Below are 27,795 nucleotides of genomic sequence, written 5' to 3'. Positions count from 1 at the left end.
GTTTCCTAATTTTTTATAATGATAGAATTCATTTAATTTCTTACCTGACATCTTGTAGAACAATTTTTACCTTCTGTGTTTCTTGCTTTGCTTAATTTTTATGCACATTTTACCCAAACTGTGAGCGTACCTTTGTTATAATATTTTTAGAGCGGCAGTTGTGAGGTTTATATGTTTGAATGTGATGTAATTTAGTAATCCTTGGGAGCCTAGCAAAACATCGCATTTAATTTTCTATTAGATGAAAGAAACATGGAAAGAGAATTGGTGATGGAAAGAATTGCACAAAACACAACTAATCAGAGCTGATCCCTGAAGCAGAAAAATGCAATTTAAAGTGAGCTTCCTTTCCATTTCTGTAATTTGAAGCGTGTTGAAGAGACGACTATTAAGAATATAGTAGCAAGTCAGTACTAGTAGTTATGCAGCAAGCTCGAAGTGCAGTGCTGGAGTTACTTTCGTTGTGCCCTACCTTTCACATATTCCAACAGCCTTTAATAGAGGACAGTGGTAACTTGGTTTCTTAAGAAAACATTTATGTGGTGATACAATCGTGTTCTGTTCCCAAATAAAAATGCATTAACCTTCAACATATACACTACGCCAGTAGATGCTTACGCTAGATCTAGCAGGTAGGACCTGCCAGAAGGGTGTGGAAGTGCGGCATGTGTCTGGCTTGGTTTCCCCTGCCTGAAACAGCCACTCCCCCCATCTCGGTCACATTTAGTTTGTATTTGCCAGAGGCAAGTAGAGAAGGGTGGAAAGGGGGCGCGGCTCTTTCCTGTCTAGCTGCTCAGAGTCCAGGCCACACTACCCTATACTGGCAAAAAGACACTTGTTAGAACAGCATTACACCGTTCTCATCGTTGCGGGTAGATTCCAGACCGAGGCCTCTGCAGACTGCAAGGGTCTCTCTGAACTGCCCTTCCTTGGCCACTGCCACACAGTTGCCTTGGCGAACATCACTGCTGGATGGAGGGTCAAGGGCAGCGTTCAGAGGCTGATTCTCTGATACTGAGATGGTGTGAATCCATTGTTCCCAGCAATTTCAACAGTTTCTTTCCTCTCTCTCTCTCTTTTTTTTTTTGTGGTAAATTTGAGCAAAAAAAAAAAAAATTTCTTAAAACTATAAAACTAATAGTTTGTGAAGGCTTGAAAGGCTGCTACTCAAAATGAAACCTTATAACTTATTCATTGGTCAAAGTACATGATATTGGTGATCCAATATCCTTCTTTTCTGAGAAAGAAAGGACAGCCCCAGCTCCTGGGGTGGACGCTGTCATTTCCAGTATCACTTGCTTTCACAAGCCCTTACGGACAAAATGGAAAGTGAAGCTTTTCGAGGGCGGTTAGCTAAGTCACGGTCGCTAACACCTGGTATTCTCAAAGTGGGGTAATTCAGTGATGGTCATTGCACAGGGGAGACTGCCACGAAGGACAGAGCAGTCATCCATGGGCAGGAGCGGTGGGGTTGTTTCTACCTCTTGCTGCAAAGAGGACGGTGGGGTGGGTGTGGTTCCTGGGCCCAGAGGAGCTGCATTTGGGAGGTGGATTGAAAGGGGCAGTGCCATGGACGGTGGTGTTGGCACAAGTGCGGGGGCAGGGGTGGCTAATCCGTACCTGGGATGGCATCTGTTCCTGTGAGGACAGAACATCCCCCCTGAGACCAGAGATTAAAGTGTAATCAGCCTGCCCCTGGATGGCCAGCTGGGCCCCCAGGAAACGGAGTGACATCAAGGCCTGTACTGGCCTTTGTCCGTGGCAGGTTGGACACTCAGCAGTGGCAGCAGCCACGTCCACGCTGGCGAGTGGAAGTCCATCTTGTTGAACCCATGCATAGCCCCTGTCCTCACCTTCATGCTGCTTTGTCTGTCCAGGGCCCCGTCGGGCAGGCACCGGCGCAGCCGGTGAAGGATGTTGACTGGCATCTGAAGGGTGGTTCTGTTCCTCCAGCGGGTGGGATAGGAATGTCTTTACGTTCTGTTCCCATTCAAGAGCTCTGTCTATACCTACCTTCCCCACTTTTCTTTTTTTAAGTACAATTTTGTTCTTTCCAAGTGTTTGACCCCTTGGCTAGCCTATTAGCTACTGCCTTTGAGTTGGTCTAGTTTCATCCCTTATTCTGTCTGTTTATTGCCCAAAGCTCTGTGCACTCAGAGGACGTGCTTTCACCATTGGCTTTGTGGGTCCCCTGTGAGTGGGCTGCAGTGGAGTGGGTGCCGACTTACTATGCAGATCCAGGTGTGGACCAGGTGTGTGCGCCCCGAACTCCCAAGCAAGTCGGTCACGGGTATGAGTTGAGGGAGAGGCAGCCGAGCAGTGGGAGCAGATGCCATGTGAGCGAGTGAATTTGCTTGGCACAGGCTTGTACGTGCCATTTCAGTTTTAAAATAAAATGCTACTATGTGAAACCAATTTTATGGTAACATCCAATTCCTGATGAGCAGGTCACGTCCCATAGTATTCCAGGGTCAGGAATTCATCTCATTCCGGGCCCAGCAACAAGCCAGGAGCTGCTTTTCAAATGGAGAACAGTTGTTGGCAGAGGGCAGGACGAGGCCTCGTTCCACAGCCCTGGGGGTCTGTGCTGGTTCTGCACTGGGGTCTCCGCAGGCTGTAGGTAGCATTCCCGTCTGCACAGGCAGTCCCAGCACTGGTCTGCTGGGTCAAGGACCAGCTGGAAGAGCAGCTGGTACCTCAGCGTGGACCTGCTGCAGAACCCTTTCTTGGGCCCTTCTCAAAGCTGGTGGCCTCATCAATGGTCAGTAAATGGGTTAGAGCCTTTAAAATCCTAACAGGCTTGCCAGTCACTGGGCTTCCATGCCCTGGTGGGTAATGCAAGGTGCAGTGGCGTCTCTTTCACTTTAGAAGGACTGTCATCACATGCCCAAGAGTGCCGGACTCCTAGGAACTTCACCGATGTGATGGACCGGGAACTTTTGCAGGATTCACCTCCTAGCCTCTGGCATGCGATTCGGGTGCTGCCCACCAGGTCCTGTTAGCGTACTGTCATCAGTATAATGAGGCAGTATGATGTCCTGAAGACTATCGAGTTGATCCCTCTGGACTATGTTATGACAGAGTGGGAGACTTGATTTAGGAATGATTCAGCAAGTAGAAACTGCTTCTGATTTTATTCACTGACTAGAATAGAAAGGAAAGTATACCAGATGCCAGGGGCTTTAGCAGAGGTGTCCGTCTGCAGCTGTAGCTGCAGCGGCATCATTGCCTGAGCAAATGTGCAGTAACCCATAGCAGTTCTCCACAGCTCGTGTGGCCTCCGCACTGAGCTAACAGGCACGTTGAATGGGCTGTGCTGGAAATCACAGTCCCCGCACCTCTTGTCCTTGGTGGCGCTGATCCCCAGTCATTGAGCCCCCTGGATACAGTCTGCTTTGGGTTTACTGTCAGTGGGTGTGCAGGCAGAGTAGGTGTTCCAGTGCCAGGGGCTTTCCCTTTGGCCGTTCCTACTCTGAATAGTCCACAGTCCACTGGACAGGGGTCCATTGTGGGGATCCTGCCAGTTACTCAGTGTATCTTTTCTCACTGCATGTTTAGGATGAGGAAAGTCACCAAGGAGGGGTCCGTGGCCCCACTGGACAGATGGGAGATGTATTTGGCTAAGACTCCATGTAGCACCTGACCTTGATAAGCAGCTAATCAGACTACTGGAGTACACTGGCACCTGAGGTTTCCAGAGGTCAGCTGAAGTTCAGAGCCGGTATCTAGTAACTTTGATGGGTCTGGGTTTTCCCTTTCCTCGGTGCTCAGTCACATGGCATGGCAAGTGGCAGAAGAACCTCCGAGGAAGGACAGTGTCGGGGAAGATTGACAGTACTCACCTGTGGCCACTTTGTCGGGACCTCTTTCGAAGGGCCCTGCAGCTTAGTCAAGGAGCTAGCTCTGGGTCTGTGAACCAGCCGTGGGGTTGGTTCTGGATATGAGGCTGCAAATCCTTGATATGGAGCTCCTTTAGGTTTCTGCCCAGTGGAACTAGACATTTTCTACTGTATGCCAGGCACCAATTCAGTAGGCTGATGTGATGGTCAGTTTACTATTGTGTGATGTTCCAGTGTGTCAGAACACAGGACTCCATTGCCCGGTGACTCACTGTGCCCGCCTGTGCCCGCACTGAGGTACTGCCATTGGCCTCTCCCCGAATCCCGTTGCTCCCAGTGATCGCAGAACCCAGTCCTGTTGTCTGTGTTTTCCACTGTCAACTCTGGCCTGTCTTGAGACTCAGCCACTGGAGAGCTTCTCCAAGGTGCCGGTGCTCCCCCACCCCACCCAGGCACGTTTTCCAGGCCCACCTGGGAGGGGGGTTGGACAGGTTGCACTTTGTAGAACCGTTTCAATGTTTCCAATTCCCTGAGCTTTCAGACAATCTCTGGAGAAGTGGTTTTCAACCTTGGCGGCACATTAGAATTCCCCGAGGGCTATAAAAATCTGGTGTGCAGGCTGCACCCCAGACCAATAAACCAGAACCTCTGGGGTGGAGGCAGGTTTCTGTAGTTCTTAAAGCCATGCAGGTGATTCCACTGTGCAGACAACACTGAGTTCCACAGTAGTGGTTTCAGAGTGTTGTCCTTCAGCGTCACTTGGCTACTTGTTGGACATACACATTCTCAGGCTCTGGCCTAGACATGCTGAATGAGAAACTCTGAGGGTGGAGCCCAGCAATCTGTGTTTTTACAAACTCTTCAGTGAGTATGAAGCACACTAAAATTTGAGAACCACTGCTCTTAGTATGCTGGGGAAATCCTAGCATTTTACCACATTTATTATAGATTGTTATTAAGTCTACATTTCTATTGGTCAGAGCCTCGCAAACTCCCAGGTACCTGAATGTCTGATCTCCCAGGTAAGAGGAAATGAGAATGTGGACTGCAGACATGCTTTCGAGACTTGGTTTGAATCTCAGGGAATCCCCCCGCCCCCAACTACTTCATTTAGTATTAAGGTCTCAAGATTCCTTTCCACCCTTTCTTGTAGACTGGTTCACTTCTTGTTCACACATCCTTGGGATTAGCATGATACTCTCTAGGTCCATCCATACTGGCACAAATGGTGCCATTTCATTCTTTTTTATGGCTGAGTAATATTCCATTGCATGTATGTACCACATCTTCTTTATCCACTTGTCTATTGTTGGGCCCTTGGGTTGCTTCCACATCTTTGCTATTGTCAAAAATGCTGCAGTGAATATAGGGGTGCATATATTCTTTCAAATTAGTGTTTTGGGTTTTTTCAGATATATACCCAGAAGTGGGATCACTGGATCATAAGGCAGTTCCATTTTTAATTTTTTGAGGACCCTCCATACTATTTTCCACAGTGGATACACCAGTCTGCATTCCCACCAACAGTGCACGAGGGTTCCCTTCTCTCGACATTCTTGTCAACACTTTTCCTGTCCAGGACTTTTGTTTGTTGGGAGTTTTTTTTTTTAATTCTTCTTTTTCACTGGTGACTTTTTCAAGCTGGAATGTACTGGAGATCTGGCATGGTAAGATCTGTGTTCAGATCCTGACCGTTCAAGTGAACTGGATGGAGCATTGCTGGACCTCTCATCCGAGTGTCCTGCCTCCACAGCTGCCTCACAGGATCAGCGAGCCCATGAGTGTTTGGTAACTGATAAGTGCCATCCAGATGTGAGTTTCCTTTTCTGGATATATTGTTACCTTCACTGGGGAGCGTTACTGTTTTTTCAGGAATAAGACCCATGTTTTGAAAGTAATTTGGAAACTGATTCTTACAAATGGAAGGTGAATTCTGTAGAGTGCCTTGCCTTTTACATAGAGGTTAAAGAACCGAGAGGTACATAAGAAATAATATCCTTTTTTTCTCTTTTCAGGCAATTACTCTCTTAACGGAATTAATTAGGGAAAACTTCAGGAACAGCAAATTAAAACAGTGCCTTTTACCAACCCTCGGGGAGCTCATCTATCTCGTGGCCACCCAGGTGAGACCGGCCGGGCTGAGCGCTGCTGCCGCCCGACGTGCTCCGGCAGGTCCTGGCTCACAGGCCTCTGGAAGCCTCCTGGCGGGGCCCTCAGAGCATGCTCAGGAACTCAGGACACATTTGACTTCCGGAGGAGAAAGGCTGCTGGTGTCTGTCTGTCTCCCTGTCTCTCTCCCTCTCTATCTGTCTGTCGCCATCTCCCCCAGTGCCTTTTCCACCTGAGGGCAGCGATTTTCTACCGTGAGCTGAAGAATGTTTGCAACGTGCAGTGCCGGACTGTTTAGTCAGGGCACTGACCTCTCTTCCCTTAGAGTGTCAAATAAAAAATGACAACAGCCAACACAGCAATAGCCGTCCGGTGCGAATGAATCAGATTATACCTATTCTTTTTGTTAGATCTGCAAAAAATAATAGTTTTTGGTGTGCCTTAGATTTTTGGTAATTAGTTTGTGTGTGTCATGAGATGAGAAAGGTTGAAAGTCGCTGCTTTATTTAGAGTGGAGAAGACCTCAGGTCAGAGTTTGAAGCCAGTGGACAGAAAGTCCAGAAGCACTGCCCAGGTGGCTGCCACCTGTGAACCCTTCAGACCAGAGGGGTTCCCCTTCAGACTGGCGGGGTTCATTGTTCCCCCCAGTACGAAAGCTCCATTTCAGGTTAAAACACTACTTTGTGCAAGTATAGCTCTTTTTTTTTTTTTTTTTTTTTGTAAATATAGCTCTTAACACAGCTCTGAGAACGTGACTTATTTCTTCGGTTACAGTACGGAAGTGCTATTGAACTCAACAAGGGAAAACAAGTGTTTCATTAATGTGTGTACAGAATATTACTGAAGAGATACCACTAAATTATGAGTTATTCATTTCATTTGCTACTCTTGAAACTTGAATAAGTACCAGTAAATTACAGGTTATTCAGGCAATTCTCATTGTCTTTCTGCTGTTTTGGTTCTAGAACTTGCTTAACTGTTGTATCGTCTGTGTATCCTTAGTATGTAAATTAAACTGACTATTTGGACAATCATTTTAAGGCAACTACCACAATTGTTATCAAACGTCAGTATTTAAAATAATTTAGCTCCATAATTAGTATTGATAGCTGGTGTAGCAAATCACTCCTTCTTATTCTTTTCATAAATGGCTAGGCTATTCCTGGCCCTTTACATGTCAGAATAAATGTTAAAATCAGCTTGTCCAATTCTGCAGACCATTAAAAAGAACTGCATTGAATATGCAGATCAGCTTGGGAAGTATTGAGGATTGTGTATCAGTCAGTTAGGAAAGTATTGGTGTATTTATGGTATTTGGTGCTCCAGTGCACAAAACAATGACATGTTTGTACATTTATATTTTTAAAACATTTTCCTTAAAAGTTATGAGTCTGGTCTAATTTCTTTTTTTTATTTAAATGTCCCTCCAGCTTAATTGAGGTATAGTTGGAATGCAATAAACTGCACGTGTTTAAAGATGACAATCTGATCAATTTTGATAGATGTGTATTCCTGTGAAACCATCGCCACAATCAAGATAATGACCTTACCTAGCTCCTCCAAAACTCCCTTTTCCCTGCCCCCTCTTGCCCCCGGGCAACCATTGATTTGCTTTCTGTCTTATAGACAAGTTTCCGTTTTCTAGAATCTTACATAAATGGGATCATACAGCATCATATTCCGATTGCTTCTAAAAGTAGATCTCGAGAAGCCTTTTCCTTGGTACTTGCTCTAATTGGATATAAGCTGGGCTATTCTAATAAAGCCCATGTCTGTGGCCATGACATTCAACCATAGCTTATGATAGCAAAGCAGAAAAGGAAATTCTGTCCCTGGGTCCACGAAAATCCTAAGTTTCATGAGCCCAGGGCTTTTGTGGAATTGTCATTTTGAATATATGTCAACCTTGAAATCTCAAGTCAGTGCTGACCTAGCGAGGCTGACTTACAGTGATAGTACACACTGTTGTATATAATGGAGCCTACTCCCTGTCCTGTGAATGCTCTGGAACACCCCAAAATTGCAAGTCAGTGCTGACCTGGCGAGGCTGACCTGCAGTGATCGTACACACTGTTGTATATAATAGAGCCTACTCCCTGTCCTGTGGATGCTCTGGAACACCCCAAGGTTGCAAGTCAATGCTGACCTGGCGAGGCTGACCTGCAGTGATCGTACACACTGTTGTATATAATAGAGTCTAAGCCCTGTCCTCTGGATGCTCTGGAACACCCCAAAATTGCAAGTCAGTGCTGACCTGGTGAGGCTGACCTGTAGTAATCGTACACACTGTTGTATATAATAGAGCCTACTCCCTGTCCTGTGGATGCTCTGGAACACCCCAAGGTTACAAGTCAGTGCTGACCTGGCGAGGCTGACCTGCAGTGATCGTACACACTAGATGTAATACAGCCTAAGCCCGTTCCTGTGGATGCTCTGGAACACCCCAAGGTTACAAGTCAGCGCTGACCTAGCGAGGCTGACCTGCAGTGATCGTACACACTAGATGTAATACAGCCTAAGCCCTGTCCTGTGGATGCTCTGGAACACCCCAAGGTTACAACTCAGTGCTGACCTGGCGAGGCTGACCTGCAGTGATCGTACACACTGTTGTATATAATAGAGCCTACTCCCTGTCCTGTGGATGCTCTGGAACACCCCAAGGTTGCAAGTCAGCACTGACCTAGCGAGGCTGATCTGCAGTGATCGTACACACTAGATGTAATACAACCTAAACCCTGTCCTGTGAATGCTCTGGGAACACCCCAAGGTTACAAGCTGGAGGACAGAAAACCAGAGTGTGATTCTGTAGAGGATGTTATAAGGCAATTGAGTTTCAGTTTATATATTTTTTTCTTTCTTTTGTCAGAGATGACTCCCACCTGAGTCCATGTATTCCTATTTTGTCTTTTTTTTTTTGGTGTCCAACTCATAACCATCTCTCTCCTCCTTGTTGTAAGAACACCCACACAGTCCACAGTCTCCTTGCTTCACTCTTGTGTCTGTAAAAGTCAGTTTTCCAGACATCAGCCAGACTGAGCCTGTTAAAAACACATGAGAGACTACGTATGGGGTCACTCCGCAGAGCTCTCTTGTCTTGCTCATTGTCCTTAGCCCCTGCAGTTGCCTTCTGGGCCCTGTGGGCTGCCTCCCCAGCGCCTATGTGCTCTCCGCCCGTCCTCCCTCCCTCCTTCCCACCCCCTCCTTCAGCCACCCTGACTCCCCACAGTTGCTTGAGCGCAGGGAGCCCTGCTCCTGCCTGCACAACTCCCTCTGCACCTGCGCTTCCTCCTGCTCGCAGTTTCCCCAGACGTTTGCGCTTTCTGTGTGTTCACTGGACCCCGTCAGAGACCTTCCCTGGCTGTAGCCATGTGAGATGGAGCCACCCTGTGTACAGTCTTCCTCCACCCTTACCTGCTGTGTTTTCGTATGGCCCTCATCACTACCTTGACTTACTTGCTTTTTTTACCACTACTACTTAAATCTCTGTCCCCACTAAGCACTATTGTAGCAGGAAATGTATCTAGCATGTTCGCATGTGTGTGGCCATTGTTTAGAAGAGTTCCTGGCACCTAGTAGGTGCTCTTTCCATGCATGAACTGTACCCAGGCCAGTGGGACAGGAGGGAAGTGAGCAAGGAGCTGGGCTGGGGAACCTGGCTGGGACATGCTCCTAAGGGCCCTTGAGGGCTTTAAAGAAGGGTGAAGTCATCTGATTTAAATGCCAAGAAGATTCCTCTGGTTTGAATGTGGAGAATGGATTGGAGAGTGGTAGAGAGGATTCTGAGAACCCGAGTGAGAATAAGTGAAGTAGGAGCAAAGTTAGGAGAGTGAAAAGGGGGTTTCAGAAAGAGAAAATCAGTAGAGCTGAATAAATACAGCTTACAGTCCAAGAAAAAGCACACTGGATTGAGTGACATGAAAGTCCCTGGTGACGCGATGAGCTGATTTATGTATTGTGGGTTTCACCCGGAGCGAGCGAGGGAGACAGGCAGATTGGAGTGTGTGGAGGATTTAATGGGAAGTGGGGAAACTGAGGAAGTCAGTGGCAAACGAAATGGGTTGGGAAAAGGAGCGGAGGTGCAGGGGCTGAAGAGGCCCTGCTCTGAAAGTGGGAGATAGTGATCCTGTTGCAGAGGAAGTGGCAAGGGTGCAGTGGGGACAGGACATTGGAAATTCAGGAACAGTAAGGGCCAGTCCATAAACTAATGACCCTGAAGGAGGGGGGATGGGAACGGGCTCCTGGCCCATGCGGAAGGAAGGGGAGCCTGTTCTGTTACAGCCCCTCGGTAGCAGATGGCTACAGTGTAGGCCAGTTAGTTCCTTCCTCACAACGACCTTGATCTCCGAAGGAAGGAGAAACGAGGGAACTGGTGAGACAGAGAACCAGTCCTGGGGAGTGATGCTGAAGGTCCCTGATCCCAAGTCATTCACAGACTCTGTGTTCTCGTGACATCCCTCTGAGGGTCCAGCTGCTGGCTTCCTCCAGGGCTGCGCTCGCCCAGCCGCGGGAAAGGGAACGCCAGAGCAGAGGTCACCAGGCTTTTGGCAGGAGAGGACATGCTAGAGCAGGTAGGGCCAGTAGGGGATAGGCTGGGGTGGGGGGAGGGGGATAAAGTCCAGTGATGTTAAAGAAAGGTTGGGGCTTTGCGTAAGCGAACTGGAGGAGAAGAAAGTTGTATTGGGAAGTCCAGCTGTGTGCTGAATTCGTGCGTCTCTAAATTGGCATAATGTCTAGATTATGAACATTTGCGGACTTCTGTGATTAAGGTACAGTTTTAATGGATCACAGTCCTCATCATTGATATAAAATATATTTGGATCTGGAAGGTACCAATTCTAACATTCGGACAACCTTAAAGAAATACTAGCTCTGAGCAGAACCAAATTTGTTTGGCTTCAAAGAGATTAATTTTCCCTCTTTCTGTCTGACACCCGATTCATTTGGTGATTTTTTTTTTTTTTATCATCACCCGAGGACATTTTTGCATTTATCTTCAGATAGAGCAGGAGGGGGAGAGGGAGGAAGAGGAGAGAGAAACATCGATGTGAGAGACACATTGATTCGTTGCTACCCGCACGACCCCAACTGGGGCTGGGGACAAATCGCAACCAAAGTAGGTACTCCTAGGGGGAACCGAACCCAGGACACTCTAGTCTCTGGGCCGATGCTCTAACCACTGAGCAAAACTGGCTAGGGCTCATTTGGTGATTTTGTTCTCTGTGCTGCAGGAATATTCTTGTGGTTATTACCCTAATTTGGTTTTTCTGTGAGATAAGTGTTGCTCATGTCATTAAAATAAGTCTACCTGCTAATCATAATGGCTTTTTAAATTTAGCACATTGTTTTACTAGGTAACATTCTGCTTCTGACTTGTGTTTATGAATTATCCTGAGCTATTACTAAAAGCTGTGTATTCTGTGCTTTCAAATCATTCCAGGTCATGTGATACCTTTTAGGTAGGAGTATCTGTATTATCATCTGCAATTATCAATAGAGTGGTTTCTCTATCAACCATATCATGGTGGCATTTCTTAGTTCTCTTCATCCAGTTTCTGATGAGGGGATTGTATTGACATCACATGCATTGTAGCAAGAAATGGGAGAACAACTGTACATGCAGTGAGAGACCCCTAATCATACCGTAATTGTCAGGTAGTAAACTGTACTTTGAAGAGAACATTAAGAAGTTTTAGATAGTTTGTGTATTTGAAATCGTGCTTTTCTCTTGAATGGGTTAATCTCTTTTGTGCTGTTAGCTTCATAGCCTGTTCTTCCACTTCGTTTTAGGAAGAAAAAAAAAAGCACCCTGGAGAAGGCTGGGCTGTTCCCTTGGCTGCATACACGGTGCTAATGAGGTGCCTTCGGGAAGGGGTAAGGCTCCTTTGTTGTCCTCTGTAGCCACCCTCCATTGTAATAACCCTCGGGCTGCTGCGTGGGATTGTCGCCTGCAGCAGTGGGGAGCTTGTCAACCAGGTGTCGCTCCTGAATTTAAATCTTCCCGACAAGCCACCCTCAGCAACTGACCTCCAGTGGAGCAGGTGTGAAAATGAACCAACCTTCTGATTCACTTTTTCCAATGTCTTGCTTTTTAAAAGATGATAGCAAATATATACAACATAAGTAGCTTTTAATAACATGTTCTTACCCCTTCTCCCCTTTGAAAGTTATCGCCACACCAGCTGGGTAAGCAAGGTGTACGCAGGGACTTTCTGCCAGCCTCAGGAGCCCCCTGCCTGGCTGGTCAGGCTGCCGTTTTGTGGTTCGGAAACAGGGGAGCTTCCACTGGTGGCCACTGGTTTCCTAGTGGGTAGTATTTATTATGTGATGTGGTTTTTCAGTTTATTCACGTCCCTTGTGACGCTGCTGTTAATGACAACACCAGCCAGCTCGCCAACCAACCAACTGGTACGTGTAGTGCCTCCGTGTAACTTCAGGAGGGGTTTGTAACTGACCTAAAAGGTTGGCTGTTTCCTGTTTGCTTTAAACCATTTGACATGGTTTCACCCAAGGCAAAGCCATAGGCTAAAAACTTTCCTTAAGGAATGAAAAAAATATGTCATAGTAAACATCTTCCTTTTGAGTTCATTACTACCTGGCGATGGCATAACGTTCCGAGTGTGAAGCACTGCAAGGTGCCCCCAGCGATCCTGACATGAGATCTGGACACGTTCTAGCCCGTAGCGTTGATGCGTTTTCAGTTGTCAGTATGGGATGTGAAGGAAGCCAGTAAATTGTATTTTATCAATAATAGGACAGTTAAGTCATGTTTATCTGTAGTCAAAGGACGTGTTTAGGTATCATTCAAGGCCTCAAGCTAGGCACACTTGGGGGCTCACAGATGAAGACATGACGTTTCTATCCACGCTCAGATCCCATGTGTTGTGAGAGATAAGATAAAGATATGCCAAGAAAATAAATGCAAAAGAACAAAATATAGGAACACCGAGGACAAAGGAGTCATCTAGGAATTCTTTTCACAGTATAAAATGAATTTTAAAACTTTATATCTTCAAAAAAGGAGAAACATCTGTAACAAAAATAAATAAATAAATAAATTAAAAAAAACTTTATATCTTCAGTTTTGAAAACTTAGATCAATGCCTAGTAAAGATTATTAATTCTAGTTCATGAGGTTGTTTCCTTTATTAAGTATCTTCTCTCCTCCTCATCTCATGTTTTTCATTGTATATATAACATGAAGAATAATGTTTGATATCCATGTGTATTGTTTTAAAATTATTGTTAATACTTTATAGTATAGTTATTAACAATAATTTTAAAACAATACACATGGATATCAAACTATATATATATATGTATATATAATATTTTTTTTGTGATACGTGCCCCTATTGGGAACCGAATCCGGGACTCTAGTCCTCAGGCTGACGCTCAACTGCTGAGCCAAACTGGCCAGGGCTTGTTTTGTATTTTAGTAACATACTTGCATTTTTTTTGTCTTGGTGTGATGGCAAGTCTTGTGTATTTTTCATAAGGTGGTGGAGGGAGGGTTGGGCGGGTCCAGAACTCTCTAATTTATGAAAATTTTATGTTGTATATTTGAAAAGCAGTAATGTTGGTGCTTTGGCAGCATACACACTAATACTGATAAATTAGGGGGTGATTGTACCCCCTAAAATATTCCTTTTTTTTTTTTTTTTTTTACGAAAATAAGTCAACTGTAACAGTTCTTTTGTATATATCTCTAATATATTCAGGACATAGTTGAAGGTAAATAATTTTTAAGCCTTTTATCTTCAACAATTAAACATTTTTTTCTATGTAGAGAATTTACTGTTGTTTCTGAATCTAGGTTCTTTTCTTGTGAACTGTGTCGTGTACAGAGGAGTATGTGAAGTGTGAGGTTTGTAGCTCCCTCCTCCTGTGCCAGCTAGCTCCGCGGGGAGGCTCCAGCACATGGCTTTGCTGGTGCTGGCATGTAAGGACTGACCAGATACCAGCTGTGGTGTCTTCCAAGGATTAACATTGGTTGGATCTCTGTGTGAATCTTCATATTCCTTGGGCTCTTAGATGCTTTGTACTCTTCATTACATGCTTTGTACTCTTAGATCTGTACCCTTCTATTTCTTTTTCATCTTATACCTGTTCTTAGAGTCTTTCCATTTATCTTTTTATTATTTTTAGCTTAATGGTATTATGGTTAGAACGAATGGTGTGTGTATGATTTTAATTCTTTGGAATTTGTTGAGACTTTTCTTATGACTCAGTCTGTGTATACGTAGAGGGGAAAAAGGCGTGTTCTGCTGGTGCTGAGTAATGTTTTTTTTTTCTGCCCATTAGGTCAAGTTTGTTAATCTGATACACAGGTAGCTATGGATATAAATCTTCTCTATCTATGCTGGTTGGTTTTTGTCTATTTTTATCAGCTATTGAGATATATGTTTAAATTGTCTTTTTTGGTAGGATTGCAATTTTGTCAAATTTTGCTTTTATGTATTTTGAGTATTAGTTATTAGATATATAGAAAATTTAGATGGTTTTTCCCTTGGATTATTGAAATTTTTATTATTATATTATGACCTTTAAAAATCACCATTAATGCTTTTTGCCCAAAGTCTGTTCTAATATTAATATACTATCTTTCTTTGGGTTAGATCTGACTGGTATATCCTTTTTCATTCTCTTATTTTCAGCCTTTCTAACTATATTTTTGAGGTGTCTCTTCATATAGTTGTATTTTTTAAAACTTCTTTTTATAGTCATTTTCTCTTAACTGTAGTATTTAGTTCATTTAAATTTATTGTAATTGCTGGTTTGGTTGGATTTATAGCTGCCATCTTATGTTTTGCTACTTGTTCCATCTGTTTTGTGTTTTTTTTTTTTTGTCTTCTTTTAGTTTAAAATTTATTTTATTTAATTTATTTTTTATCCTCACCCAAGGACACTTTTCCATTTTTTGTTCAGATAGAGTGAGAGGGAGAGAGAGAGAGAGAAACATCGACGTGAAAGGGACACATCGAGTGGCTGCCACCCACACGACCCAACTAGGGCCGGGGACAAACTGCAACCGAGGTACATGCCCTTAGCAAGAACCGAACCCGGGTCTCTCTGGACCGCAGACTGATGCTCTGACCGCTGAGCCAAACCAGCCAGGGCTAAAATGTATTTTTTTATAATTCCTCTTATTCTCTTAGTGGCTATTCTGTTGCTCTTGTTTTTGAAATACAGTTTTGTCTGTGGATACAATTGTAGGTTGATAGGTTGACACTCCTCTCAACAATGGAAAATACTGTTTCATTGTCTTCTGACCACAGTTATGTCTATTAAGTCAGTTGCCAGAGCAACTGTGGCTCCTTCAGCTTCTTAAAGGCTTCTCCTCCTATAACCTTCTTTCCCCAGCATGCACCTTCAGCCCCCAACTCTGATCATTGGGGAGTCAGGGAAATGGGAGAGTTATTTCTTACTCCCACCTGTTACACTAGGTTGTAGCCACTGGCCAGGTCAGGGGTGAGGGAGGTCTTCATTTGACTCCTACTTGTGTGGGCCGTCAGCCTCGCCTCGCACTGCTCTTGTTCACCTTGTTGGACAGTGCTCTTGGGACAAACATTAGCCGAAGTGCTCTGGGTTCTTCTCAGGGTTCCTGCCTACATAGTCACTGGCCTTAGAATTTGGTGCTCGTTCAAGAATTTGATGCCTTTATTTTCTTATTTTATATCTAGCATTTTTAGGTGCTTTTAGAGGGATAGAGTTGTCCAGATAATCTAGCTCACTATATTGTAAGACATGAAAATCCTATTATTTTGATTGCATGGGTTACTAAAACAATAAACTACGTAAAATAAACTCCAGGTACCTTGAAGCCTTTACAGTTGTTCTCAACCTGTGGGTCGTGACCCCTTTGGGGGTCGAATGACCCTTTCACAGGGGTCGCCTAAGACATAACAGGAGCAAAATTACAATTATGAAGTAGCAACAAAAATAATTTTATGGTTGGGGGTCACCACAACATGAGGAACTGTATTAAAGGGCCACGGCATTAGGAACATTGAGAACCACTGCTTTAGAAGAAGGATCTTAGTTTTATTAAGTCTACAAATGTGAAAATAATTAATGTCAGTATTTTAGATGTTAATTTTGTTATTCTGTTTTGGAAAAGTAGGCATGTAGATTATAATTATATTGGCACCAAAACTTTTTTGTTTTGTCAAGACTGCCTGCAATACATTAGCTCTACTTAACACCATTAAAACATAGTACAGCTATTCATTAAAAGCCTAATTATCATAGGCTTATTTCATAGGATCATTTTCTAATCATCATAGCTTTTATCCTCATGATATGATGAAGTAGGTCTTTGATTTAAATGGCAGATATTAGTTCAGTTCAGTTATCCCTTCCGAAGAGTTAATTAAGCAGAAAATAGCACCAATCCTTGTGCTTGTGTGGTGTCCCACGAGGATCCCAGAGGCACTGGGATGGCTCATTTCAGGCAGTAGCAAGTTGAATTGGCCTGACAGTCTCACTGAGTTTATAGAATACTGGGATGACACATGGCCCCTTTCCAACCTAGGTGCTAAAATAGTTGTGGTTTTCTGGTACCAGGAATGAGTCCTCTAGGAATTGACTGACAATTATGATGTAAAGCTCATGTTAAGGTATTTGAGAGGTCCTGCATAATAGCACCTTTCCCCTCACCACACATTCAGGGGAAAAGTCTCAGAACCTAATGAGAAATGAGACAAAGAGCAAGGCATGCTGGATGAAATGTCATCTAGGTATGTAATGAGAACTAGGGTGGAGGACATAGCTTGTATCTACGGGCAAATAGGCCTCCTAATATTGAACTCCCATAGTGAGCAAATCTTGGCGTTCCCCAGATGCAGTGGCACTCTCCAAGCAGAGTCCTGTCCGGGGACTTATGATGAGGGGAGAGGGGACAGGGGGCCGATATTAGAAGACAACTCTGTGGGTGGCCCTGTGCTCAGGGAAAAGGGGGAGGAGTTGAGCTGAGCTCTGAGCACTCCCAGTTTATTCTTTTCAAATTTGCCAACTAGATGAAGCCTTTTATTTCCCCTTGGGTAGAGTTGAGGAAAGGAACAGAGAGAGGTTCAAAGTGTTACATTAATGTATCCTAGCTACATGGGAGGAAACATCAGGAATGGGAGGAAGCATTCTCTCCAGTACTCATTCTGAGCAATGAAATGTGTCAAAGTTTGAGGAAGTTCAAGTATCTTTGAAATTTCTTTTTTAGCAGCTTTACAATTCACCCTGTATGATATTAATAATAATAGGAAGAAAAGCTAACACATTGAGAATTTACTACTTTTTATGACCTAGATTAAGTATTCGTGTATGTTGTCTCATTTAATTTTCAGACTGCCTTGTGTTTTATTATCTCTGTTTTATAGATGATACAGCTGAAGCACAGAGACGGCAATGCCCAAGGATATATAGCTAGTAGAGGGTAAAACTATAGCTTGAGACATAATTCATTGTCTTCTCATTTTTAAAAAAATATTTTTTCATGAAAAAAATATAAGTTTGGGTTGAAAAGTAATGTACTCATACTGCAACAATCCAAACAATGTACAAATGTCTAAAGTAGAATTAGTGGACCCCTCTCCCCACACCCACTAATTGTAATCACAAGTAACAGTATTATATGTCTTTCTATGCCCTTTCTTTACTAGTGTATTTATATATGTATATTTTTTGTGAAACAAACATAGGATTATATCATAGATATAATACTTTGACACACACACACACACACACACACACACACACACACACACTTACATTAAACCCTCACCTGAGGATAGGTTTTTTATTGCTTTTAGAAAGTGAGGAGGGGAGCCCAGCTGGTGGGGCTCAGTGGTTGAGCGTTGACCCACGCACCAAGAGGTCGCCAGTTCAATTCAAGATCAGGGTACATGCCCAGGTGTGGGCCAAATCCCTAGGGGGGGGCATGCAGGAGGTGGCCAGTTGGTGTTCTCTCTCATCAATGTTTCTCCGTTCCTCTCTCTTTCAAATCAATAAAGAACAAAAAATTAAAAAAAAAAAAAGGAAGAGAGAGAGACATTGGTGTAAGAGAGGAACATCGATCGGTTGCCTCCCATACTTGCCCTCACCAGGAATCAAACTGGTGACCTTTTGGTGCACAGGACAATGCTCAACCAGCTGAGCCACACTGGCCATGGCGAATTTTCTTATTCTTTTTTTTTTTTTTTTTTTTATCCTCACCCGAGGACATTTTTCCATTTTTTGTTCAGGTAGAGTGGGAGGGAGAGAGAGAAACATCGATGTGAAAGGAACACATCGAGTGGCTGCCACCCGCACAACTGACCAGGGCTGGGGACAAACTGCAACTGAGGTATGCGCCCTTAGCAGGAACTGAACCCGGGTCTCTCAGGACCGCAGGCCGACACTCTAACCGCTGAACCAAACCGGCCAGGGCAGAATTTTCTTATTCTTATGAGTCATATTTTCCTGCAGCTTTGCATGTGTGGTAATATTTAATTGGATTTCAGACATTGTGATTTTTATATTGACAGTTTTTCTGAATTCTTTTAAGTACTTTTGTCCGTTTTCTTGGATTCATTTGAGTTACTTGTAAATACTTTGATCCTTTTTTTAAAAAAATCCTTACCTGAGGATTTTTTCCATTGATTTTTAGAGAGAGTGGAAGGGAGGGAGGAAGGGGTAAGGGGGGGGGACATCGACGTGAGAGAGAGACAGTGATTGGTTGCTTCCAGCATGACCCTGACAGGGGCTGGGGATTAAACCTGCAACCTAGGTACGTACTCTTGACCTGGAATTGAACTTGCGACCCTTCTGTGCTTGGGCCGGCGCTCTAACCACTGAACAAACTGGTCAGGGCGTTTGTTCCTTTTTGAGGCTGGATTTTAAGCATTATTAGGACAATCCAGAATAGCCTTTAAGGTTAGTTTGGTCACACCATTGTGGGGTTACACCTTTCTTAGGATTTTCCTTAATGTCCCCTATTTAGATGGTCTTTGGCCAACTGGTACACTAATTATCTCAGCCTTGAGTGATTTCTTAGGATTGTTCTGCCTGCTCGTTATAACTTTAAAATTATCTTCTAATTCTGTTATGCTTATATTGTTTATTTTCCATATTATTTCAGCCTTTTTATTAAAATATATTATAATTATATTATGCTAGGTTATTGGTAATAGTTTCATAATAGCCTGAAAGAATGATCACCTCTCCTAAAATACCTAACACATCCATGGGCAGATAATACCCTCGTGGTATCAGGCCTTTATTTGCAATAGTTATGAAAAAGTGACATATATATGTTTCTCATACTAAATAATTCCCTTTTAATCTCCTTTTTCTCCGCTCGCTCATTTTCCAGGAAGAACGTGTTGTGAATCACATGGCAGCAAAGATTATTGAAAATGTCTGCACCACCTGTTCTGCTCAGGCCCAGGGCTTTATCACGGGAGAAACTGGACCTGTTTTATGGTACCTATTCAAACATTCCACTGTTGATTCTCTCAGGATAACAGCAATATCGGTAAGATGGAGCATCTTTTGGGGATATATTTGTGTATATTTTAATACCAAGTTTGTCTTCGGATCCCCGAACAATAATCTCATACTCTTAGTATCCCCATCCTATTAGTAGCAAAAGCTGTGCCAGAAACAGAGTGAATAGAAACCTCAGAGTAATAGTTGGTGAGAACAATAACTTTATTTTCTCCTCAAGTAGAAGTTTCAAAATGGGGGCTGGAAAACCTTGGCACATCAGGAAATTCTGTTGGGACTGTGTGGACCACGGTGATGGTTTTACAAAGTGTTTGGAGGCGAGAGTGGAAACCTGTGACAGTGGGCAGGGTGCAGGGTTCGGTTTGGTGTGTTTTTCGTGCTCCCTGAGTTTCCTGCCAGCTCCCTCTTTCAGAGTTTATATTCAATGGGTTTATCATGTGGTTCAAATGAATTTGTTTTCAGGCATCTGTGGTTTTTGGGGTTTTGTATTTTGATTGGTTGTCTACTGTTTTGCTCACATGGTCATAATAACTTTGTATAAAGGTTAATTATGTTTGAAGATGTGTTAACGTGGTTCTATCAGTTTAATGGTCTTTTGAACAAATACACCCCTTTCTCATGTAATTGGTTTCAGTGCTCTTTTTGATCACTAATCTCATTGGAACTCTCGACATCATATGGCAGCCACACTGTCCTTCTGTCATCTGCTCATTCTTACACTCCCCCCCGTGACAGTTTCATAACGTCCCCCTTTCCTTAACCCTCCAGTCCCACATTTTCCTCCTGCACCCTCCGTAAATGACTTTTCCCCTCCTTCCCAGAGGAAAGTGCAGACACCCAGTGGGAATTACCCTCACTGAAATCTGCCGTCTCGGGAGATGTACTCACATCCACACCTGTCCTCTCAGCTCCCCCGCTGCAGCGACGGCCTGTCCCTTCTGCTGTCACAGGCACCCTTGCCTGTTGCTCCAGATCTCCCGGTCCCTCTTTGGGAACCTCACTCAAATGGTTATTTTTGCTCTTTCCTAAACCACTAACCCATCCTTATCTTCTAGAGCCTTCTAATAACCATTCAGGTATTCTTTGCCCCATTAAAAAGAAGAGAAAAGCACACAGAGAAACATGTCAAAGGGACTCGAGGCTGCATAGCCCCCTTTATAGCCATACTTGTTTATAAAGATTATCATCACAAATTACTACTCCTGTCTGGTGCTGTCCTAAAAATGTCACTGAAGCTGATCCTGTTGAGATCTATAATGACTTTCATGTTGCTAAATCCTGTGGATATTTATAGATATTTTTCAGTTCTTATCTTAAATTTACCTATGTTACTTTGAAGATCAAGGGCTAACAATCCTGCTCATAGAATATCATTAAGCAAAGGATATATAACATATCACACACACACACACACACACACACACACACACACACACACCTGCTTCAGGAGCCACATGATTTCCAAATTATAAAACCCAATTATGGTGTGAGTAATTATGGAGGAACTGTCAGAGTCAGTAACAAAGTATGCCAGTGAACTTTCTCCAGGCGTCTTGGAATTATATCTCAAGGCATCCATTTTAATCTTGGACCTTTAAAAAAATAAATCTGTCTTGCTTTAATTGTGTTAATGTTCTCATTTTCATCTATATCAGCATGGTTTCTTTTCTTGGCAACATTTTTTTCCAGTTGTTCCCACCAAAGTCTTGTACTTTCTAGTCCTTTCTTCATCTATCACATCAAGCTTCACTCTCTCATTTTGGGCTTCTCGTATTTTGTTCTTAGCATTCATCTAAATAATTATTTTCCACTGAACTTTTGCCAGTTGTATCAAGAATGTCTTTTTTTTTTTTCCTTTTCTGTTCCAGGCTCCTATTCAGTGTCAAGTGTTGTAAATTGCTTTCATGTCTTTTTAGTGTCTTCCAGTATGAAACAGTTCCTCAGCCTTTCTCTGTACTTGCTGCCATTCACATGTTTAAATAACTCAGGGCTCTTATTTTGTAGAGGGGGGCTCAACCTGGGCCTGTCTGGTGCCTCCTCATGAAACCTCCTTGGCACCACCGAGGACTGCTGCCTGGACCAGGCACTTCTGCGATGGTTGCCATATGATGACCGTCTATTTGTACCATTCTTTTGATACGATGGCTTGGCAAATATTTTCTATAAAGAAATTGCCAGATAATAAATGTCTCATGCTTTGTAGGCCACATACAGCCTCTGTGGCATATTCTCTTTGTTTGTTTTCTACAACCCTTTGAAAATGTCAAAACCATTTGTATTGTATAGCTCATGAGCGGTGTAAAATCAGGCCTTCGATATTGGTTGGAATTCTGTTGTAGGAAGCGCCTTTCCTTCTCGCGCATGCGTGCCTGTATTTATGTCATTGTCACGGGTGCCCATTTTAGTCAATGGATTGTAGTGTGATACTGCTGCTGCTACTAGATTTATAGTTTGGATGCTCAAGTCGTCCTAGATTTGGCCCGTGTGATCATGAGCTGGCTTCTGTGTCCTGTTGACCTATTTCTATCATTGTTTGAGCATTTCCTTACTTTTTGACACCATGTAATGTTCTGGGATAATTTTGTATTTTCTCTCCGCTGCTCTGGGATCTGTCATGTCTCCAAGGAGCCTTTGGTATTTAGAAACCAAGATCTGGGTACTCTTTGTGCTTACTGCTGTGGGGTGTCATTGCATCTAGGCCCTCTCGATATACAACTAGAAAACACCATGTACTCATATACAGACATATATTTATAATTGTTCTTGTATATATATTTATATCACTACATATTTAGAGCAGGACTCATGCATTCATATTAATATAATCTTCCAACTTTATATTTTGTAAATTTTTAAATTTTTTATTTTTTATCCTCACCCGAGGACATTTTTACATTTATCTTCAGATAGAGCAGGAAGGAGAGAGGGGGGAAGAGAGAGAGACACACACACATCAATGTGAGAGAGACGCATCGACTGGTTGCCACCCACATGACCCCAGCTGGGGCCCGGGACAAACTGCAACGGAGGTACGTGCCCTTAGCGGGAACCGAACTCAGGACTCTCTTGGTCCGCAGGTCGACGCTTTAACCACTGAGCCAAACTGGCCAGGGCTAATCTTCCAACTTTAATACCTTCGGATTCTTTCTAGACCTTTTTTCTGTTTGTTAATTCCTTCTCAGATAGAGAGTAACCTGGTTCCTATTATTCTCAATATACTTACTGATTTTTTCCCATCAGTTAATTTATTTATTCAGAGTCATCGGCTCCACCCACTGTGGCTACCTCCTCTGTTTACCCTCCATCTCCCTGCCACTCTGTTCTCGGCCACGGTGCTCAGTGCTCCCTTTCCCCGCCCCTTCCTCAGACTCTGACATGTTGATCTTGGGAGGGGAAGGTAAGAAAAGATGGATGAAGGAAAATGAAGGGTTAGGTGTCATTTTGGGTATTTTCCCTTCCCTTAGCTTCTTCCACTTTGTTTTCATCCAGCTAGCCTGTCCTATGAGTCTAATTCGTAAGTATCTCTCAGATCTGGTGATCTCTCTGTGGCTGTGTTGCTGTCCCCATATCCCAGGCTACCACCATCTCTCACCCGGACCACTGGCGTAGCCTCCTAACGGTTCTTTCTGTGGCCAGTGTGATGCTCCACTAACTCCTCTCCACATAGACTGATGTCACAGAGTCACATCTTCTCACTCTTCTCTGCTAAAACCCTTCAACAGCTTCCCTCCATTTTCCTGAAGGGACTGTTAACTCTTACGTAAGAACTGGCTGGTGCTTTTGGTTTTAGGGTAATATGTTAGCTTATTTTATTATAATTCCTTATAGACTAAACTGGACGGTCAGGACTGTGCTTTGCTCATCCATTAAGTTGGAGCCAGGCCTTGTGGTTGGACGTTAGGACTTTCCTGCGGAGGTCAAGGGGCCTCCTTTTCCACATCATGGGCAGAGGGTGGGAGGTTAGTAACAGTAAACATCACTCTTTACCGGGATGCAAGGAAAAATGTAGGATGGGGACAATGTAGGAGATTATTGTTTGGGGATCCTAAGACAAAGCTGTCTTAACATCATAATCCTAAGAAAGTTGTACCTGGCCCATAAACAGATATATGTGACAATTTATTAAATACTGAGGTCACAGACACCGAAACTGTCCCTTCTGATGTCCGTTCACACATATTTCTGGCAGGGGTGACAGTGGCTTCCTTCCCAGCATGCTTTACAGAGCTGCGCTTCCTCCTCTCTTTCTGCCCTGGAGGTTCATGTACGCACTTGGCAATAAAGATCAGAATTAATTAATTAATGATCTGTAGTTGACATACAATATTATATTAGTTTCAAGTACCGACATAGAGATTAGACATTTATGTACTTTACGAAGTGGTCCCCGTGATAAGTGTAGTGGTTCTTCACATGACCTTGAAGAACTTGGGTGATTTGGCTCCTGCCTACCTCTTTTTTAACATCTCATCATGCTCATTCCCTCACTCACTGTTTCGAACACACATGTTCTGACATTTTCCAGAATTGCTGGGATCTAAGCACTTTTGAGATGATTGCCTCAGGACCGTTCCCGTTTTCCACATGCCTAGGGTGCTCTGTGCTGGCTATTCACATGACACAGTCCTCATTTTTCAGGCCTCAGCTTAAATGTCACCTTCTCTGTTGGGACACGCCTGGCCCCTCTCTTCTCACTGTTCCCCCGTCCCAGGGGTACAGCCAAATTGATGTAACTTACAAACACACATCTTTTCCCATTAGAGCGCCGTTGCAGGAAGGGGGGAGCCCCGTTCCTCGTACTCCCTTCCTGAGCACATGCGGCAGGTGCTCGGTAGGTAGCCATTGACCGAATGAACGTGTGAGCACTGGCTGGAGGAGGCAGTGTGGAGGCACCAGCCTGCTCCCTGTCCCACTCCTAATAGTCTGAATCTGCTGCCCCTGCTGCTGATTTCCCGACTCACTTCTAGTTGTTTCTTGGCCCCATAGATTCCCTGCACCGGTGTGGTCCCCAGAACTGCGGCATGCACATCACCTGGGGGCTTGTTGGAAATGCAGACCTGCTGCATGAGACTAGGGGCAGCAGCCCAGCAATCTGCATTTTAACAAGTCTCCAGGGCATTCTGATGCCTGCTGACAACCACAGCTCTAGACCTTGGAGCTCTCAGAAAATACTGGCGTGGTGTGGAGTGAAAGACGGCTGATTTCTCCTGCCCGCTCAGGAGTGGCATCCATGACTTCAGGGCTGGTATTCGGAGGGCGTGGACCTGACTCGGGAAATGTATTGGATGGATAAAAAGAAATTCCTGGAATTGTTAGGCTTACAGGGAATCTGTCTCTGCGAACTACAGGGGAACCTGAGGGATCTGTAGCATTAGGTTGAGTAAGGTGGCGTCTTTGAGGGAGATAGCTGGGGCAGTCGTAGTTACTGCAGTGCTGAGATGCAGGGCAGAGAAAGGGAGGGTTTTGCAGGGTTGTTGGGAGCTTTTCCAGCAACATGGATTACTTCCTCTTCTCTTATCCACTCCTTGCCCCTATTCTTATGTATCTTAAAATCTCTGGGGTTGGACCCGAGTGTGTGTAGTTTGAAATAGCTCTAAGGGAATTTTGATATGACATCAAAAAATCATTCAAAAGAAAAAAAAGAAATGATTCTTAAATTTCTTATTCCATGGTGATTCTGTTCTTGTTTCAAATATATATACAGACTTCTTTTTTGAATTAGTTGGTTTCTCAGAAAACTTTTATTGAGTGGACTGTTAGAAATTCCAGAGGTAATACAATGTTCTTTTTGAAGCGAATTTTGAACTGGAACTAGTCTTCCCAGTTGTAGAATATAGTCTTGAACTCTATTTTAAGAAGTAAATACTACAAAACCAAATCACTGAAAAGCAGACTTGAGATCTGATTTTTTTTTGATTCAGAAAATGCAAGCACTTTCCATGTTCTCTTAAGTCCCAAGAAGCTCTCCACTGTGTTTGATATCCAGACTGACCAGTTAGTGGAAAGTCTCAGGCTTTGGAGCAGCATCCTGAAGACCAGACTATTCTGGTTGCCCTTCTATTGCTTTGAATACACTTGGAAGTAGTGTTGACTCGTCTTTATCACAGAATGTCCCCAACATGATTGGGTAGGGGTATTAGATCGCTGGAAAGTCAGTTTTGCTGATGAGACTTACTGTTTTTCTGTATTGAAGTCATTGTTGGGAGAAACCTTTATTTCCTTGAAAATCTGGTTGTAGCATAATCTTTAAGGCCTCCATTGAAAATATTCTTACATTCAAACCCTTGAATTAGAAAAATAATAAAAAATTCTGTTTTGATTTCCTAAATAGTTTCCTTAGATTTATTACAAACAAATTTTTAAAATGTTTACTTTCAGAACCAGCTACGTTGTTAGTGAATTTACTTTTCATGTTCCCGTTTCCAGATATTATGCTACTTTTCTACTGAAACTTACACAATGGGGGTTATAGACTTGAAGAACCCTACTTTCATAGCTTCCAAACTGTGATATCTAACTTGCCCACCTGTAACTCCCTTGGAAGAAAGAGGAGACAGAAATGTTATTTGGAAGGTGTTCAAAGTAGAGTTTATATCATGGAATTCCATTCTGATATGGCTGTCTGTAAATGAAGACAGATTTCTGGCATAAGTTTGAAATGGAGTCAGTGATTTTTTTCCCCACTCTGTTGAGACGGCATTGACATGTGACACTGTGTAAGTTTAAGGTGTGCCGCATGTTGACTTGGTACTTACATGTGCAAAATGACCACCACCCTGGTGCTAGCTAGCACCCATCACATCCCACACTATTATTTCTTTTTTTGTGATGCAGCATTTATGATCTATTCTCTTAGCAACCTTCAAGTATATATTATAACATTATTAACTATAATCACCATGTTCTATATCATATTTCCAGAACTTACATCTTAGAACTGGAAATTGGTGACGTTTGACCAGCATCTCCCTATTTCCCCACTCTCTTCCCCATGGCAACCTCCATCCCAGTCTCTGTTTCTCTGAGTCAGCTTTTAAAGATTCCACACGTAAGTGCTTTCATACAGCATTTGTCTTTCTCCGCCTGATTTATCTCACTCAGCATAATGCCCTCACGGTCCGCTCCATGTGGTCCCGAATGGCAGGATTTTCTTTCTGCTGGCGGAATGGTATTCTGTTGTATGTATACACCACATCTTTTTTTATCTCTTCCTCTGTTGCTGGACACTTAGGCTGTTTCCATACCTTGGCTATTGTGAATAATGCTACAGTGAAATGGGGGTGCAGATGTCACTTTGAGGTCCTGTGCTCATTTGTGGATGATTAAGACAAGACTTCGATAAGTATCCCCATTTGATAATCAGTTCCATGAGGAAAGGGACCCCTTTTTTGGGGGGAGGGCAGTATATATTTAGTGCCTTGCATATATTCATTTTTCAGTATATTTACTGAGTAACTTCAGAAATGGTAATAAATGTATACATTATTAATAAAGTAAACTTTTCCTGTACATGTTTATTTCCATATAGTAATTAAAAAATGTCTAATACAGTCACTGTATTGGAATGTAATTAAAATTCTAAAAAAAATAATATGCATTGATTTGAAAAACTTGAAGAGCACAGACATACAAGGGTGGAGACTCTTCCTGGGCCTTCTCCTGCCTCTCGCCTCTGGTGTCACTTCTGGGAGGCAGCATTTGGACAGGGCTCTGGATTTCACTGTTAACTGTGTGTCACCTTTTCCTTTCTGGCTGTCATAAGGTCACATTAGCATTTTCATAAAGACTAGAAGTGAGGCTTAGCGTCCAAGAAGTACATTCACTTCAAACATTTCATTTTGGTTGAAGATTGACTTTATACCTGTCAGCACTTGTTTTCCTTGTTTATCAACAGGAGTAACTTTGAAAGGAAGTTCATTCTTGGAGATAAATATATATATTAATATATATTATTAATGTATATATTAATCCTCACCCAAGGATATTTTTTCATTTATCTTCAGATGGAGTGAGAGGGAGGGAGAGAGAGAGAGAACCATTGATGTGAGAGGGACACATTGAGTGGTTGCCTCCCGCACGTCCCCAACCAGGGCTGGGGATGGACCACAGTCGAGGTACATGCCCTTGACTGGAATCAAACCCAAGACTCATTAGTCTGAGGGACAATGCTCTAACTGCTGAGCAAACCAGCCAGGGCTAGAAAAGATACTTAATTTTTTCCTGAGATGTTCAAGAAAATGAAAATATTTTTCAAAGTCTTCATCTTTTCTCTCCCTCCCTCTTGCAGTTTTTTCTTTTGACATCATAATATTTCTAACAATTCATCTTATACTTGATCTTTTCATAATAACAATTCATCTTATACTTGATC

At 43.3% G+C, this 27,795-nt stretch overlaps 1 protein-coding gene across 3 annotated transcripts in view; it reads left to right on the top strand.

Moving 5' to 3' along the window:
• Nucleotides 1-27,795, top strand: part of ULK4 (unc-51 like kinase 4) — a 320,737-nt gene that overhangs the window by 42,474 nt on the left and 250,468 nt on the right. For all 3 annotated transcript variants that reach the window (XR_004960164.1, XM_036267041.1, XM_036267042.1), the window contains exons 18-20: nucleotides 5,855-5,962; nucleotides 11,736-11,819; nucleotides 19,291-19,452. Coding sequence is in view for 2 of the 3 variants with exons in the window: in XM_036267041.1 (XP_036122934.1) it covers nucleotides 5,855-5,962; nucleotides 11,736-11,819; nucleotides 19,291-19,452 (354 nt within the window). In the remaining variant the exon portion in view is untranslated. The remainder of the gene's footprint in view (nucleotides 1-5,854; nucleotides 5,963-11,735; nucleotides 11,820-19,290; nucleotides 19,453-27,795) is intronic.

This window comes from Molossus molossus, unplaced genomic scaffold, assembly GCF_014108415.1.
Source record: "Molossus molossus isolate mMolMol1 unplaced genomic scaffold, mMolMol1.p scaffold_m16_p_18, whole genome shotgun sequence".
Taxonomy (NCBI): domain Eukaryota; kingdom Metazoa; phylum Chordata; class Mammalia; order Chiroptera; family Molossidae; genus Molossus; species Molossus molossus.
This window is presented reverse-complemented; position numbering and strand designations above follow the sequence as displayed.